Source organism: Heterodontus francisci, chromosome 26 (genome assembly GCF_036365525.1).
Source record: "Heterodontus francisci isolate sHetFra1 chromosome 26, sHetFra1.hap1, whole genome shotgun sequence".
Taxonomy (NCBI): domain Eukaryota; kingdom Metazoa; phylum Chordata; class Chondrichthyes; order Heterodontiformes; family Heterodontidae; genus Heterodontus; species Heterodontus francisci.
In genome coordinates, this window is record NC_090396.1 from 10,290,595 (window position 1) to 10,309,289 (window position 18,695).

Below are 18,695 nucleotides of genomic sequence, written 5' to 3' on the forward strand. Positions count from 1 at the left end.
GATCCGTGGCCTTATTAATAGAGGCATAGAGTACAGAAGCAAGGATGTTATGTTAAACCTTCATAAATCGCTGGTTAGGTCACAGCTGGAGTATTATGTCCAATTCTGGGCACCACATTTTAGGAAGAATGTCAAGGCCTTTGAGAGGGTGCAGAGGAGATTTACTAGAATGGTTTCAGGGATGTGGGAGTTCAGTTATGTGAAGAGGCTAGGGATGCTGGGGTTTTTCTCCTTGGAGCAGAGAGGGTTAAGAGGAGATTTGATAAAGGAGTTCAAAATTTTGAAGGGCTTTGATGAGAGCAAATAAAGAGAAATTTTCTAGAGGCAGAGGGCTCAGTAACCAGATGACACAAATTTAAAGTGATTGAGCCTCCAAACCTGGAGCGTTCAAAGAAGCAAATACTAAAAATGACTCAGATCTGACCGTCAGAGGGAGGATTCCCTGATTTATATCAGTAAGGGTCTTATCAAGGAAGTGTGACTGGGAAAATGTTATGTGAACTCATTGTGATATTGACAGGAAGTTTTAATTACTTGCAAGACTTTAACTGGCACTCTCAGTAATACCCTTGAATAGTCTGTCAACACTGACTGTAATAACATTGCAGTAAGTGTGGCCTTTTTATGAGTTTGAATCTTTATTGAACTCTCTTGCTCTGCTTTGCTCCAACAAGGCCCCAGCCTGATGTTGGGAGAATGTCCCTACTGCCTCAGTGTGATCACATTCCACTGAGTGAAGCGAGGGATCCTTGCTCATCAGGAACTGGGTGGAAACTCATCACACAGGACCTATAACCCAGCAGATGGTCTAAGGTTGGATTTGAAGCCGGGCCTTGTAGGTGAAAGGTGAGTGTGTAACTCAGTACCCAGCCCACCAACATTCTGTCTTATTTTGCACACTGTTCTCCTATTTAACCATAGGCTTTATGTGACCATGACCTGAAGATTCTGGGAAGAGACCACACAGCCCAAGAAGCCCTTTGGAGCCTGGAGGAAGCCAAGAAGCTCTACCCCGGTCGCACGTCTGTTGACATCTTATTTGGGCGCCCAGGACAGAGTCTAGAATCATGGGAGGAGGAGCTGGAGGAGCTGGTAGCATTGTGTGACCATCACGTGTCGCTTTATCAGCTGACATTGGAGAGGGGGACGGCTCTCTTCAAGCAGGTCCACGAGAAGGTTCTTGGCATGCCTGAGCAAGAGACAATGGCACAGATGTACCAAGCAGCAAGGAGCATTCTGGGGAAGGCAGGATTTCATCAATACGAAGTGTCAAACTTTGCTAAAAATGTAAGAGATGGCAGGTGGTGGCAGGATCTGGGTGGAGCAGTGTGCTTGACACTCAACTTTCACCTGTGGGAGCTGTGATCACATCCAGCCAACAGACAGACAGGCTGTAATTCTCTGTCTGTTGGCTGGAAGGGCCTGTTTGGGAAGGCTGAAGTTGATTCTTATTGCCCAATGGGCGCACATCACAGGGGAGGGCGCACTAAATGGAGGAATGTCACTTGGACTGCTGTTCTAATGGAAATTTAAGGAGCATTTTTAGGCACCAGCTGCACACCCGGATTTGGGGATTATTTTAAAGTCTGGATTGTCCTCTTAATATCTAATGGGGTTGAAGTACATTGTTGCAACGGTATAGAGAGATCATTACTCTATCTAACTGGTGCTGTACCTACCCTGGGAGTGTGTGATGGGACAGTGTAGAGATCATAACAGTTAGAAGCAGGAGTAGGTCATTCAGCCCCTCGAGCCTGCTCCGCCATTCAATAAGATCATGACTGATCTCATTGTGGTCTTGACTCCATTTTCCTGCCTGCCCCCCATAAACCTTGACTCCCTTGTCGATCAAAAATTTGTCTCACTCAGCCTCGATTATGTTCAGTGACCCAGCCTCCACTGCTCTCTCGAGTAGAGAATTCCAAAGATTAACCATCCTCAGAGAAGAAATACCTCCTCATCTCCGTCTTAAAAGGGAGACCCCTTATTTTGAAACTGTGCCCCCTAATTCTAGATTCCCTCACAAGGAGAAACATCATCTCAGCGTCTATCCTGTCAAGCCCCATCAGAATCTTGTATGTTTCAATAAGAACAGTCTCATTCTTCTAAACTCCAATGAGTATAGGACCAACCTGATCAACCTTTCCTCCTGGTTTCCATGGGTTCTTGCCTTCTTAATCAATCTCCCATGTGGAACCTTATCAAAAAGCCTGACTGAAGTCCATGTCGACATCAACTGCTTTGCCCTCATCTACACAATTTGGTAGACATGATCCCCGCCTGACAAAGCCATGCTGATTGATCCTTGATTAATCCCTGCCTCTCCAAGTGGAGATTAATCCTGTCCCTCAGAATTTTTTCCAATAGTTTCCCTACGGCTTATGTTAGACTCACCGGCCTGTAATTACCTGGTTTATCCCTGCTACCCGTCTTGAATAATCCTTGCAAGTCATTAATTTAAGCAGACCTGCCAACCTCACTCCCCTGCTGTGTCTTACTTTGGTGCAAAATGACCCTGCTTTAATGTGTTTCAATCTTAAACGTGTTTCCAGCTATGTTTGCATGTGAAATGAGTCTCAGTCTTGATCAGAAAACCACCCTGAAAATCTCCCCAGTATTGACAGCCTGTATTTCAAACATACAGTTATTCAAATAGTCATTTAGTAGTACAGAACTTGGGAATTGCTGAAAATAGAGACATGTTGTCGAAGCTTTTCGACTTGCACCCATCAGGACAATACGCAAGAATAACCAATGTAAGGGAAAACAACAACTTATACTGCATGAGAAGAGAGTGCTGATTGGTTGGCAAGTGAACTTGATTGGTAGATGCATGGAGAATGTACCAGTTTACAGTGACTGACACTTAACTGCCAAGCTTTGTTTGAAATTTAAACCAGGCGGCTTGACTGTGGATTGGTCAAGGAATTGTCCTGAAGAATGAACCAGCAAATGGCTGTCACTTGTTCCGCTGAAACAGGCGCAATGTGTGTACATGTTCTTTCTGTCTGTAAAGAACGGCGCCCTGTGTATTAATATATGTAGCTTCCAGTACGCGCAAATGCGCCACACTGCGGGCCCAAATGACAATCTTATATTGGTTGTCAGTGTAACTCTTAGCACACTGAGGATTATTTAGCAAATGTTGTCCAATCGCGGAATCACATCTAATATTGGGCACTATGTTTTGAGTTTTGCAAGCACGGGCTGGTTCGGGCCAAGCGACCATCTTCTGTGCTCTGATTCTATGATCTGTACATCAACTCTATGTACCCTCGCCTGTTGAAAACCTATCAAGCTTATAAAAAGTGGCATTCCGGAATAAATAGTCTGCCCTTTATGGGCCTGATCTGTTCCATCTCTCAGCTCACTGCTCTTTCTGACGTATCTGTATGTGTCGGTAGTGAGTTACGGGGTTCTCCCTGAGCTGCTGCTCTTCACTGTGCCATTATGCTGCTTACCAGTGGTCTGGTTTATTTCTAGGAAGCCGTGTGTATGCATAACCTGAGCTATTGGAGAGGAAGGCAGTACCTCGGTGTGGGCCCAGGTTAGTTATTCACTGCTTTGACATACATTACCTGCACGTTACATTTGTGGGATTTGAGGTGCGTACAATGGTCAAATGAGGAGCAGGGTTGGGCAGAGCATTACATATCTGTCCTTGCCCTCTAGCACCAGGCACCAGCTGAGGCTGCTGGAATGATTCCCCTCTGCCTACCAGCTGGGAGGGTTACAAATGGTCTCTGTTTGGATAGTCTCAGGTCAGGCTATGCTGAACATGGGTCCACAGCACCAAGGTCTAGAAATTCAGCCTAGTAGCACCAGTTTTTAAGCACTATGTGGCCTCCTAAAACCCCAAAATAGCAGGCGGGAAGCATGGGCACACTTCCAATTGGAAGTACACTGCCCGCCACCTGTTTGTCACCTGTAGAGACCTGAGCACATAATCTAGGTGACAATTCCCAGGACAGTACTGAGGGAGTGCTGCACTATCCGAGGGCTGTTTTTCAGATGAGACATTAAATCGAGGCTCCTGCCCACTCAGATTGACATAAAAGATCCCAGCCATTATTACAAGAGTTCTTTCCAGTGTCCTAGGCTGGTATTTATCCTGAAAACAACACATAAAACAGATTATCTGGTCACTATCAAATTACTTTTTAATTCATTCATGATATGTGAGTTTTGCTGGTAAGACCAGCATTTATTGCCCATCCCTATTGCCCTTGAGAAGGTGCTGATGAGCCGCCTTCCTAAACCGCTGCAGTTCATCTGGTGCAGTTAGTCATAGGGTCATTATAGGCACAGAAGGAGGCCATTTGGCGCATCAAGTCCATGCCAGTTCTCTGTAAAGCAATACAATCCCCTGCTGTAACTCTATAGCCCTGTAAGTTTATTTCCCTCAAATGCCCATCCAAATTCCTTTTGAAATCATTCATCATCTCCATTTCCACCACCCTCCCAGGCAGCAAGTTCCAGGTCATTATCACTTGCTGCGTAAAAAAGTTCTTCCTCTCAACCCCCCTGCATCTCTTGTTCAAAAGCTGAAATCTGTGTCCCCTAGTCCTTGTACCATCAGCTTTTCTCTGTCTACCTCATCGAAATCTGTCATAATCTTGTACACCTCTATTAAATCTCTCCTCAGTTATCTTTGCTCTGAGGAGAACAACCTCAGCTTCTCCAACCTAACCTTGTAGCTAAAATCCCCCATCCCTGGAACCATTCTGGTAAATCTCCTCTGCACCCTCTCAAGGACCCTCATATCCTTTCTAAAGTTTGGTGATCAGAACTGGACGCAATACTCTAAGTGTGGCCTAACCAGAGCTTTATAAAGGTTCAGCACAACTTTCCTGCTTTTGTACTCAATACCTCAATTTAGGAAGCCCAAGATCCCATATACTTTGCTAAAAATATGTCCTGCTGCCTTTAAAGATCTATGCATGTGAAACCCCAGATCCCTCTGTCCCTGCACACTCTTTAGAACTGTGCCATTAGTCTATATTGCCTCTCCCTATCCCTTCTGCCAAAGTGTATCACCTCACACTTCCCTGTATTAAATTCCATCTGCCACCTGTCTGCCCATTCTGTTCTGTTGTAGTATCATCCTCACTGTTTCACTCCTCCAAGTTTGGGATCGTCGGCAAATTTTGAAATTTTACACTCTATTCCAATATCCAAGTCATTTATATACATCAAAAAAGCAATGGTCCTAGCACTGACCCTTGGGGAACACCACTGTCTACTATCCTCCAATCTGAAAAACAAGCATATACCATGACTTGCTTTTTTCTGTCCTTAAGCCAAGACAGCATGGAGTGGGCTTCGCCATCAGAAACTCTTTGCTCAGCATGATAGAGTCACCTTCAAATGGCTCGGAACACATACTGTCCATCCGACAGCTCACTGCCTTTGGCCCAGTACACCTACTCAGCATCTATGCTCCAACACTCTGCTCTCCACCTGAAGTTAAAGACCAGTTCTACGAGGAACTCAATAATATCATTAGTAGCATTCCTAATACCGAACATTTGTTCCTGCTGGGGGACTTTAATGCCAGGGTTGGGGCCGACCATGACTCATGGCCCTCCTGCCTTGGGCGCTATGGCTTTGGAAGGATGAATGAGAATGGACAGAGACTGCTGAAGTTGTGTACCTATCACAACCTCTGCATCACCAACTCTTTCGTACTTAACCCTGTCACCAGGTTTCATGGAGGCACCCAAGATCACGTTGTTGGAACCAGCTGGAGCTCATCATCACAAGGCGAACCTCTATAAACAGTGTCCAAATCACACACAGCTTCCACAGTGCAGACTGCGACACCGACCACTCCCTGGTGTGCAGCAAAGTTAGACTCAAACCAAAGAAGCTACATCACTCCAAGCAGAAGGGCTGCCCGCGCATCAACACTAACAGAATTTCTTATCCACAGCTGTTACATAAGTTTCTAAATTCACTTGGAAAAGCCTTTCAAAACACTCCTACAGGGGATGCAGAGACCAAGTGGGCCCACATCAGAGACGCCATCTATGACTCAGCAATGACCACCTTTGGCAAACATGAGAAGCAGAATGCAGACTGGTTTGAATCTCACTTTGAAGAGCTGGAACCTGTCATAGCCGCTAAATGCACTGCACTGTTGAACTACAAGAAAGCCCCCAGCGAGTTAACATCCGTAGCACTTAAAGTAGCCAGAACCGCTGCACAAAGAACAGCCAGGCACTGTGCAAATGATTACTGGCAACACCTATGCAGTCATATTCAGCTGTCCTCCGGCACCGGAAACATCAGAGGAATGTAGGATGGCATTAAGAGAGCTTTTGGGCCAACCATCAAGAAGATCGACCCCTCAAATCTAAATCAGGGGACACAATCACTGACCAACGCAAGCAAGTGGACCACTGGGTGGAGCACTACCTAGAACTGTACTCCAGGAATAATGTCACTGATAACGCCCTCCATGCAGCCCAGTCTCTGCAAGTCATGCATGAGCTGGACGAACAGCCAACAAAATCGGAACTCAGTGATGCCATTGATTCTCTAGCTAGCGGAAAAGCCTCTGGAAAGGACAGCATTACCCCTGAAATAATCAAGAGTGCTAAGCCTGCTATACTCTCAGCACTACATGAACTGCTATGCCTGTGCTGGGATGAGGGAGCACTACCACAGGACATGCGCGATGCCAATGTCATCACCCTCTATAAGAGCAAGGGTGACCGCGGTGACTGCAACAACTACCGTGGAATCTCCCTGCTCAGTATAGTGAGGAAAGTCTTTGCTCGAGTCATTTTAAACAGACTCCAGAAGCTGGCTAAGCGTGACTACCCTGAGGCACAGTGCAGCTTTCAAGCAGAGATATCCACCAGAGAGAACGTGCTGTTCTCCCTTCGCCAGCTACAGGAGAAATGCCGCGAACAACAGATGCCCCTCTACATTGTTTTCATTGATCTCACCAAAGCCTTTGACCTCGTGAGCAGACGTGGTCTCTTCAGACTACTAGCAAAGATCGGATGTTCACCAAAGCTACTAAGTGTCATCACCTCATTCCATGACAATATGAAAGGCACAATTCAGCATAGCGGTGCCTCATCAGACCCCTTTCCTATCCTGAGTGGTGTGAAACAGGGCTGTGTTCTCGCACCTACACTGTTTGGGATCTTCTCACTGCTGCTTTCACATGTGTTCAAGTCCTCAGAAGAAGGAATTTTCCTCCACACAAGATCAGATGGCAGGTTGTTCAACCTTGTCCATCTAAGAGCGAAGACCAAAGTACAGAAGGTCCTCATCAGGGAACTCCTCCTTGCTGACGATGCTGCATTAACATCCCACACAGAAGAGTGTCTGCAGAGACTCATCGACAAGATTGCAGCTGCCTGCAACAAATTTGGCCTAACCATCAGCCTCAGCAGCGAGGCCTGGCTAACGTATGTCAGCCAAGAGCAACATCTCAACTCATTCCATCTTCGCTGCCTCCGGAGAATCCTTGGCATCAGGTGGCAGGACCGTATCTCCAACACAGAAGTCCTCGAGGCAGCCAGCATCCCCAGCATATATACACCCTACTGAGTCAGCAGTGCTTGAGATGGCTTGGCCATGTGAGCCGCATGGAAGATGGCAGGATCCCCAAGGACACATTGTACAGCGTGCTCGTCACTGGTATCAGACCCACCGGCCATCCATGTCTCCGCTTTAAAGACGTCTGCAAACGCGACATGAAGTCCTGTGACATTGACCACAAGGCGTGGGAGTCAGTTGCCAGTGATTGCCAAAGCTGGCGGACAGCCATAAAGGCGGGGCTGAAGAGACTTAGCAGTTGGCAGGAAAAGAGACAGAAGTGCATGGAGAGAGCCAACTATGTAACAGCCCCGACAACCAATTTTATCTGCAGCGCCTGTGGAAGAGTCTGTCACTCTAGAATTGGCCTTTATAGCCACTCCAGGCGCTGCTCCACAAACCACTGACCACCTCTAGTCGCTTACCCATTGTCTCTCGAGACAAGGAGGCCAAAGAAGAAAAAAGAAGACAATTGTTTATCCAAGCTGACACTGACCTCCTATTCCATGAGCCACAATTTCATTAACCAGCCTTTTTTATGTGGTACTTTGTCAAACGCTTTCTTAAAATCCATATAGACAACATCCATTGCTTTCCTTTCATTAACCTTCTGTTATTTCATCAAAAAATTCAGTTAGATTAGTAAAGCGCAATCTGCCTTTTACAAATCCATGCTGCCTGTCCTTAATTAATACAAACCTCTCCAAATGCCTATTGATTTTTCCCCCGATTATTGTTTCTAAAACCTTACCCACCACTGATGTTAAACTGACTAGTCTGTAGTTACTAGGAATGCCCCAAATCCTTTCTTGAATAAGGCGATTGCATGTGACATTTTCCAGTCTTCTGGCACCTCCCACTATGATGGGAAGGTATTTTCAGGAAGAGTTTGATCCAGCGACAGTGAAGGAATGTTGATATAGCTCTATGTCAGGATGGTGTATGACTTGCAGGGGAGCTTGCAGCTGGTGGTGTTCCCATCTACCTGCTGCCCTTGTCCTTCTAGGTGGTAGAGGTCATGAGTTTGAAAGGTGATGTCAAAGGAGCCTTTGCGAGTTGGTGCAGTGCCTCTTGTAGATGGTACACACTGCAGCCATGGTGCGCTGGTGGTGGATGGGGCACTGATCAAGCAGGTGGCTTTGCCCTGGATGGTAGCGAGCTTCTTGAGTGGAGCTGCACTGTTCCAGGCAATTGAAGAATATTCCATCACACTCCTGACTTGTGCCTTGTGGACAGGCTTTGGGTAATCAGGAGGTGAGTTACTCGCCACAGAATTCCCAGCCTCTGACCTGCTCTTATATCCACAATACTTATTGGCTGGTCCAGTTCAGTTTCTGGTCAGTGGTAACACCAGTATGTTGGTGGGGGTTCAGCGATGGTAGCGCAGTTGAATGTCAATAGGGGATGGTTAGATACTGTCCTGTTGGAGATGGTCATTGCCTGGCACTTGTGTGGCATGAATGTTACTTGCCACTTGTCAGCCCAAACCTGAATGTTGTCCAGGTCTTGCTGCATGCAGGCATGGACTGCTTCAGTATCTGAGGAGTTGTGAATGCTACTGGACACTGCAATCATCAGCAAGCATGCCCACTTCAGACCTAATGATGGAGGGAAGATCATTGATCAAGCAGCTGAAGATGGTTGGGGCTAGGACACTACCCTGAGGAACTCCTGCAGCAATGTCCTGGAGCTGAGATGATTCGCCTTCAACAACCACACCCATCTTCCTTTCTGCTAGGTTTGACTCCAACCAGCGGAGAGTTTCCCCCCGATTCCCATTGACTCCAGTTTTGCTAGGGCTTTTTGATGCCACACTTGGTCAAATGCTGTCTTGATGTCAAGGGCAGTCACTTTATGTTGTCTGAGTCCATCACTTTAGCTGTATCCAGTGCGTTCAGCCATTTCTTAATATCATCTGGAGTGAATCAAATTGACTGAAGGTTAGCATCTGATGCTGGGGGCCTCAGGACGAGGCGAGATGGATTATCCACTCAGTATTTCTGGCTTAAGATGGTTGCTAATACTTCAGCCTTATCTTTTACACTGACTTGCTGGGCTCCCCCATCATTGAGGATGGGGATGTTTGTGGAGCCACCTCCTCTGGTTACTTGTTCAATTGTCCACCACCATTCAAGACTGGATGTGGCAGGACTGCAGAGCTTAGATCTGATCCGTTGGTTGTTGGGATCACTTAGCTCTGTCTACAGCATGCTACTTCCACTATTCACATGCATGTAGTCCTGTTTTGTATCTTCACCAGGTTGGCAACTCATTTTTAATTATGCCTGGTGCTGCTCCTGGCATGTTCTCTCATACTTCTCACTGAACCAGAATTGGTTCCTTGATAATGGTAAAGTGGGGGTTATGCTTGGCCATGATGTTACAGATTGTGGTTGAATACAATTCTGCTGCTGATGGTCCACAGCACCTCATGGATGCCCAGTTTTTAGCACTGAGGCAGTACCACACAACATATGGACAATGCCCTCAATGTGAAGATGGTACTTCATCTCTGCAAGGACTGTGTGCTGGACACTGCTACTAACACTGTTATGGACAGATGCAACTGCAGGTAGATTGGTGAGGATGAGCTCAAGTTTTTGGGAGCTTACTGAGTGCAGATTGGCTGCTGCGGTTCCTACATTACAACAGTGACTACGTTTCAAAAGTAAGTCATTGGCTGAAAGAGCTTCAGGGCATCCTGAGGTTGAGAGGTGCTATATCAATGCAAGTCTGTCTCTGTCTTTCTAGGTGCTCATGGGAGGTTTGTACCATGGGGTGAGGGTAAAACACGAAGAGAGGCAAGGATACAGACCCTGGAACCTGATGACTGGCTTAGGGAGGTGAGACGGTTTGGTCACGGAACCAGGAAGAGAGTGCAACAGAGCGAGTTGGACATGTGAGTGAGTGTGATTTAATGATTGGACACCAGCAGATATGAGAATAATTGTAAATTGGCTCATTAAAACAGGTGCTCCCTCTTCACTGGGAGCTGTATGTGATCTTTCTGTTCCTAATCCAAGTAAAGACTCCTCAAGCTACTTGTTCCATTGTGCTAGTTTTATGATGTTAAATGTGACACAGTTATGTTGCGTTTAAAAGCTTTAGACCTAGGTCTCTGCCTGATGGTATAGGGAGTTACTGAGCCACATAGGCTGCAAGGTCCCTGGATCATTTCAGCTAGGGTGTTACGTTTGACCTCCGTGTTTGGGAGAGAAAAATCAGTCAACGTTCTTGGTACTTCGCACTGTGGTACTTTCTAGAAAGTGAAAGTGTGTGTGTATTCAGAGAAGGGCAGGATCCCAGTCAGAGGTGTGTTTCCATTACCTTTCAGGGTCTTTTCTACTCTTGTTACCCCAGATTTTTCAGTTTTAATATTTTAATCAGTCTCAAGAGTACCTCAATGCTGCAGCATCTAGGCCAGCTTTCAGTAACACATCCAGGATAATAAAAAGAGCAGACTTTCCATTAATTATTTCAGCTACTGGAATTATCCTACACCGCAATCAAATCTGGCTCCTGTCTTTCATATGTAGCAGAACATCATGCCACCAGATCTCGTTTTAAGTTTAAACTGTAAGGGAATTTATTGAACAAAGAATCAAAAAATGAATAGATAACTGTAATAACAGTTCTCTTGAAAAGAAAGTGAAATTTGTAACCTAAATACTAATGTATTCTTTTATAAATAACTTTTATGAAAGCACAGTTTTTAAATTCATTTTTGTTTGGTATTGGGGCATTACTGGCTAGGCCAGCATTTATTGCCCCATCCCTAATTGCCCTTTAAAAGGTGGTGGTGAGCTGCCTTCTTGAACCGCTGCAGTCCATGTGGGGTAGATACTCCCACAGTGCTGTTAGGGAGGGAGTTCCAGGATTTTGAACCAGCGACAGTGAAGGGAGGGCGATATAGTTCCAAGTCAGGGTGGTGTGTGATGTGGAGGGGAACTTGCAGGTGGTGGTGTTCCCTGCACCTGCTGCCCTTGTCCTTCTAGGTGGTAGAGATTGTGAATTTGGGAGGAGCTGCTTTAGAAGCCTTAGTGAGTTGTTGCAATGCATTTTCCCACTTCAAGTCTTGCCAGTCTGATCATGATCTCTTAGAAATTACAACATAGCTCTGAATCTTGAACAGTTCCAGCTCCTTGAATATCCCTGAAAACAGTTCCCAGGATTTCCTGGATGCAAATAACTACTGACCACATTAGAAAGTAACTGCTTGCCACACCCACAACTGACAAAACCTACCCTGGGAGTGTTTGATGGGACAGTGTAGAGGGAGCTTTCCTCTGTATTTTACCTGTGTTATAACTGACTAGAGAGTGATTGTTCATACCAGGTGTCTGAAGTGGGATGTATTCAATTCCCAGCATGAACATACCTCAATTTAATGAGCACAAAAAAAATTGAGCTTGGGTTTTTATTTGCTTTTTTCTTGCAGATTGGAGGAGATACTGGTTCTGGGACTCCGAATGAACGAGGGGATCACACATCAGGTAATTTTTTAAAATTCATTCATTGGGATGAGAAGTCTTTAAATCTGTTCATCCTGGTTGTTGTTACATGCACCAGTCACAGACTGAATACTGTACACAGCAACACAGTTAGAAGCCCACTGAGTTTTGTCCTGTCAACTAGTGTAAGGTGGCTGGTTTAGAGCCTGAGTGTGATGGCAGGGATATCCAATAATATTGGTAATTTTCATATGTGTTTACATTGTGAGCTTACTTGTGTTCACACTGAAGCAATCACACCCTATTTCTTGTTTGAACAATCACAGAATTACACACCACAGAAGGAGGCCATTTGGCTCTTTATACCTTTGCAGGTTCTTTGAAAGATCTATTCAATTAGTCCCATTCCCCTGCTCTTTCCCCATAGCCCTGCAATTTTCTTTCCTTATCAAGTATTTATCCAATTCCTTTTTGAAAGTTACTATTGAATCTGCTTCCATTACCCTTTCAGATAGTATCTTCCAGATCACCACTCACTGTAAAAAGAAAAGAAATTCTCCTCATCTCTCCTCTGATTCTTTTTCCAATTACTTGAAGTTTGTCTCTTCTAGTTACTGACTGCTCTGCCAGTGGAAAGACTTTCTCCCTAACTGCTCTATCAAAACCCTTCATAATTTTGAACAACTCTATTAAAATCAAGGATATGGGCCAAGTGCTGCCAAATGGGATTAGGTAGACAGGTCAGGTGTCTTTAATGCATCGGTCCAGACTCGATGGGCCGAAGGGTATCTTCTGCACTGTATTATTCTGTGATTCTGTAAAATCCCCCCTAAACCCACTCCACTCCCTCCATATAATTGAAGTTCCTCATCCCTGGTATCCTTCTAGTAAATGTCCCCTGCACTTTCTCTAAGGTCTTGACATCCTTCCTAAAGTGTGGTGCCTAGAATTGAACACAGTGCTCCAGCTGAGGCCAAAGCAGTGTTTAAATGTTTTTATGTGACTTCCTTGCTTTTGTACAATCACACTCCATTTTCACACCAGGACAATAATACCCCATTTCAGATATTCACATTTATATAACACCATTCACAACCTCAGGATGTCCTATGCGCTTTACGGCCAATGAAATACTTTTGAAGTGTATTCACTGTTGTAATATAGGAAACGCGACAGCCAATTTTCACAGTAAGATTCCACAAACAGCAAGATCCCACAAATTACAATGACATAGGAACATAGCAAATAGGAGCAGGAGTAAGTCATCTGGCCCCTCGAGCCTGCTCGACCATTCAGTAAGATCGTGGCTGATGTTCTACCTCAATGCCATTTTCCCGCACTATCACCATATCCTTTGATATCTTTAATATCGAGAAATCTATCAATCTCTCTCTTGAACATACTCAATGACTGAGCCTCCACATTCCTCTGGGATTCACCACCCTCTGAGTGAAGAAATTCCTCCTCATCTCAGTCCTAAATAGCCTACCCCTTATTCTGAGACTGTGTCCCCTGGTTCTAGAGCCCCCCAGCCTGGGGAAACATCCTTCCTGCATCTACACTGTCGGGTCCTGTAAGAATTTTGTATGATTTTCTATAATTTTAAGTGACAAGATAATTTGTTTTTAGTGATGATTTAAGGATATTTATTGACTAGGACATCTGGGATAACTTGCCTGCTCCTCTTCAAATCGTGTTATGGAATCTTTTATATTCACTTAAGAGGGCAGACGGCGCCTCGGTTTAAGGTCTCATCTGAAAGCCAACACCTCCAACAATGCAGAACTCACTCAGGATGGCACATGGAGTGTCAGCCTAGATTATACGCTCAAGTTTCTGGGGTGGGGTTTGAATCTATGACTTTCTGACTCAAGCAGGAGTGCTTGCTGACTGCTGACACTTTATGTCCCCATACTGTCCACTGTTAGATGATATGGGAGGGGTGACATCAGCCACCTTGAACAGAGAACGCCCTCCCCTCAACAAATGTATCTATCTGAAGTGCTTGTGAGAAATCGAATTTTTGGGGAGAGTGGATTTGCTTTGTTCCTTGGAGGAAAGAAGGTTGAGAGGAGATTTGATAGGGGTGATCAAAATCATGAGAGGTCTGGACAGATGGGGAGAAACTTTTCCCATTGATGGATGGATCCGGAACTAGAGGACACTAATTTAAAGTGATTGGCGAAAGAAGCAACAACGACATGAGGAAAAACATTTTTACATAACAAGTGGTTAGGATCTGGAGTGTGGTGGAGGCAAATTCAATCAAGGCCTTCAAAAAAAGAACTGGATAATTATTAGAAGAGAAACAATTTGCAGGGCTACAGGGAAAAGGCAGGGGAGTGGGACCAGGTGAATTGTTCTTGGATTCAGCACAGACACGATGGGCTGAATGGCCTCCTTCTGTGCTATAAGCATTCTATGGTTTCTCCTACTGATTAGTGATGGTATCACAGTGATTATTGGTGGGAGTGTATTTGTTCGGTATTGGGTTCAACGATGACCGATTTTAGTATAACCTCTGTTACGGCCACGTGGTGACGGGTGTGGGTGGTTCCCGCTGTTCAGTTCCCACCTGACCGCAGAAAGCTTTTTTTTGTTATTCGGGTTTAACCCCTTTGTGTTTTATTTGTCAAATAAACAGACAGGTTTTCTTGTAGGTTTAAAACAGAAGATTAATTATTTATTCAGTAATATCATCCTTATCCTGAAATTGTTGCAATTCACACGCATGCGCACACACATGCACAAGAAGAGACAGATAGGGAGGAAAAGGAGTAAGTGGCTTTCAAGTGAGGTAGGGTTTTGGGGTTCACGATAAACCTGTTGAATTCTCTTGGAAATCAAGTTCTCGTTGATTGAAGGCCGGAGGTGCTTGTCGATTTCTCTGTTGGAAAATTCAGTTTGAAGACCAGATTGCTTCCAATTCACTGCTGCACAGGTTAAAAATGTAGAATTCACAGGGCACCTCCCTTCTTGGCTTGTTGGATTTTTTTTCCCCAACTCTTAGCTGGACAACATTTTGGTGATGCTTTCTGGTTCTCTCTCTCTCTGTCTGCCTTGAGTACTGCCTTTTTTTAAGGTAAAAGGTTTGTCACATCAGATTCTGGTAAGAGACGCTTTGGGGTCTCCCCCCACGGTGAACACACAATGGCCCAGGATGAAAATAATCTGGTTATGATGTTTCCACTTCATACCACCTTTGTTTCAGTAGAACCCCTTCAATTCAGGAATATTTCAGGATGGGTGTAATTGACACCCCTCAATCTGGTTAGGCATCCTTTGTTCTAAACAGTGTGGTAATGTTCAAATACACATACGGCCATCTTTTGCAGAATTGTCCATTTTTTTTAAGAAGGTAAAGTCAACATTTATAACTCTTCAGTTTGAGTCTCTATTTTTTCATCGTGCACTTCTCGTAAGCGTGACACCTCCCTGTTACCTGTGTCACTGACCTCAAATGGTAAAGAGTGTTTAAACAGTGAAAATCTAGGGTTTGTGCTTTGCCTCCTCTGACAACATCATTTAGAGACAGTGATGTCTGTACTCTCAGACACTTTTGTGACCAGTGATACTGTTTTAAATTGCAAATAAACAGTCGCTTTGTCTACATCTGGAAAGAGGTATGAAGAAAGAGTTGTCTAAAGTGGGCTGGGAAAATAGACTAAGGGGAAGGTCAGTGGATGAGCAGTGGCAGACACTTAAGTAGATATTTCATCTCACTCAGCAAAAATTTATTCCAGTCAAAAAGAAGGACTTGATGAGAAGGATGTGAACCCGTGGTTCACAAAGGCGGTCAAGGAGAGTGTCCAATCAAAAACCACGGCACACAAAGCGGCGAAAACTAGTGGTAGGCCAGAGGATTGGAAATTTTTTTAGGAATCCGCAGCGGATGTTTGAAAATGCTCCTGAGAAGCACTTCGGGTCATTTTACTATGTTAAAGGTGCTATATAACTGCAAATTATTATGGGGAGGAGGTGATGATGAGAGTTGTGAGGGCAGCTGGGGATGAATGAGGGTTATGGGAAGGGAAGGTGGGGTTGATGGAAAGAGATTTGTGTGTTGTATCAGCATGCTGCTCCCTCTTCAGCCATGACTCATTTTGAAAAGCTTCTGTTTGCCAGAATTGGTTGCAGTGTTCACCTGGCTTCAGTCTACAGGACGCACTGGGAGATTCACCTGAAGTGGTACAGTACTTGGAGGAGCAACTGCTTGTTCTGGATGACAGGTAATCGCTGCTGGTTTATTTGCTAATCTTAAAGATTTTTTTCAATGTAATTTTTTTGCTCCCCGTCCCCTCTGGAAGGAGCTAGCTCTTTGTCAGAATACAGTTACACAGACATTACTGCTGTCCTGTATTTCACCTCAAATGGTCATTCTTCATGGGTGGGCGTAGACAGAGAGTATTGGTAGGACGTTCAGCAGTGAGGCAGAACAGCATCAAGCCCAATCCAGCCCTCCCCAGATTTCGGAGAGAGATTATATAGCACTTACCACCAGAGAGTGATCAGCACAGGGCACTTGCCTTACTTTGCCTCTGAATGGCTGATGTTTAATAAGAACAAAAAATGCTGGAAGCACACAAACTCAGGCAGCATCTGTGCAGCGAGATATAGTTACACTGTTTTTGTCTCCAGAATTCTGAAGTGCTGAGTGTTTCTAGCATTTTCTGCTTTAATTATAGATTTTCAGAAGCCACAGTATTTTGCTTTTGTCTGTGACACTTAATACTGGGCAGTGGTCATACTGCACCTCACGTACTGTGCCCAGTTCAGGTCAGACTGTACCTCATATACTGACCACCTGCCCCCTGGGCACTGGCTACACCCACTCCCTGGCCTGTCACTCAGGTTCACTGTTAGCATCTACGGTCTGTCATTATAAAACTGCTTATTTTCACCTCTGCAACATTGCCTCTCAGTTGGCCCCACTGTTGCTGAAATGCTCATCAATTTTTTTTGCCATTTCAGGAGTTGATTATTCTATTGGTTTACTTGTTGGCCTGCCTTCACCCCTCACTCCATAAATTGCAGATTGGTCAGATGTAACAGCTTGACTCCTGTCCCACACTAAGCCCTGCTTATTCATCACTGCCAATCTCATTGATTATGTGGGCTGCCTGATCCTCAGCATATTAAGTTTAAAATCTTCAAGCTTGTCTTTGAATACTTCCATTGCCTTGCTCTACTGTCCTGTTGCAAGCTCCATGAGACTTCCTGAGTATCTCACCGTCGCTTCCCATCATTGGTAGTGGAACCTTCAGCATGTTTAGTCCTGTTCTCTCCTTCTACTTTTCTGCCATCCACGTCTCTCCTCTTTTAGAAACCTTTTCAAAACCTACCTATTCCTCCCATCAGTACGTCTAATTTTGTTCCTCTGGAATCCTATTTCTTTTATGTAAAAACTCATAAAAGATTTATACCGTAGTGCCAAATTTCATATTGTTATCATGAGATAGATCAGCTCCACTGCTCCAATACTGGCCATTTGCCTTTAATCAAAATGTAACCTGGTGAGAATTTGAAAGTTCAATATTTCCAGGATTTGGGCTTTTACTTCCATTTGTGCGCAGGTTGTTTTCCTAAAATTTCAGCATTATATTGTGTTGTTAGACAACAAATTACTGGAATTTGTTCAGTTATCAGCAATATTCTGTCAACCCAATGATTGATTTTTAGAATAGAGTCATAGGGCAGGGAACAGAAGTCGGAACTGTTTCTGGGTGCCAACCCTAACCCCAGTGGGAAAGAGTCACTCTTTGGGATTTTCATGGAGGCGCCCCCCCCCCATTAATTAGCATGGAGACAGGTTCCCTGTCCAGTTAGGGCAGTGTGCGGGCTCACTAAGTTAGAGGGCCAGTGAGAGGCCTTCCAGCTTGAGAGGAGCAGAAGACTGAGAGGGCGCTTCAACGCGGAAGCACCCTCACCAACTTTTTTAAAAACACAAAAGAAAAAATGGTTCCTGCAGCTAGGCCACCACTGAGGAGAGGGTGCGAAGGGAATCCAGCTACAGGGTGGCCTTTGGCTGTACCCACACCCAGGTAAGCAGGGAGGGCTGGTATACCTGCCTGGAGCAATGCCCCACGCACCCCCCCCCCCCCCCCCCCCCCCCAAACCTGCTGCTGGATGTCCACCTCCAGGCAGTTAAACTGCACCTCCCCCCACCTCCCAATCTGTTTGGGAAACTGCAGACTTACTGGAAAATTTCCATCAGCCTCCTTTAATTAGAGTTAACAAGGCTCTTAACGAGAATAATCGGCTACCCAGCATGTTGGGGTGGGTAGCACTGCCCGACCCCAAATCCGCCTCAGCAAAAATAGCCAGCACTGGGAATGCAGTCAGGAAACCAACACGTCAGCACGGCCAGTATTTGTGCCCTGTCCACCTCCATACCCACACCTGGAGGGGCCCTGAAATCCTGCTCATGGAGTCATTATGGCACAGAAGGGGGCCATTTGGCCCACCGAGTCTATGTTGGCTCTCCACTGCAATCCAGTCAGTCCCACTCTGAATGTGGAGCAGTTGAGGTGAATAATATAGATGTATTTAGTTTAGAGATACAGCACTGAAACAGGCCCTTCGGCCCACCGAGTCTGTGCCGACCATCAACCAGCCATTTATACTAATCCCATACTCCTACCACATCCCCACCTGTCCCTATATTTCCCTACCACCTACCTATACTAGGGG

The 18,695-nt window shown here is 45.2% G+C and overlaps 1 protein-coding gene across 7 annotated transcripts in view; it reads left to right on the forward strand.

Annotated features, from left to right (window-relative positions):
• Positions 1–18,695, forward strand: part of rsad1 (radical S-adenosyl methionine domain containing 1) — a 45,830-nt gene that overhangs the window by 24,844 nt on the left and 2,291 nt on the right. For 6 of the 7 annotated variants that reach the window (XM_068057783.1, XM_068057782.1, XM_068057781.1 and 3 more), the window contains 5 exons: positions 922–1,287; positions 3,484–3,547; positions 10,306–10,453; positions 11,993–12,047; positions 16,131–16,234. In XM_068057783.1, coding sequence (XP_067913884.1) covers positions 922–1,287; positions 3,484–3,547; positions 10,306–10,453; positions 11,993–12,047; positions 16,131–16,234 — 737 coding nt within the window. Of the gene's footprint in view, positions 1–921; positions 1,288–3,483; positions 3,548–10,305; positions 10,458–11,992; positions 12,048–16,130; positions 16,235–18,695 lie in introns of those variants that run through there. The other variant, XR_010977535.1, reaches the window with a different exon arrangement.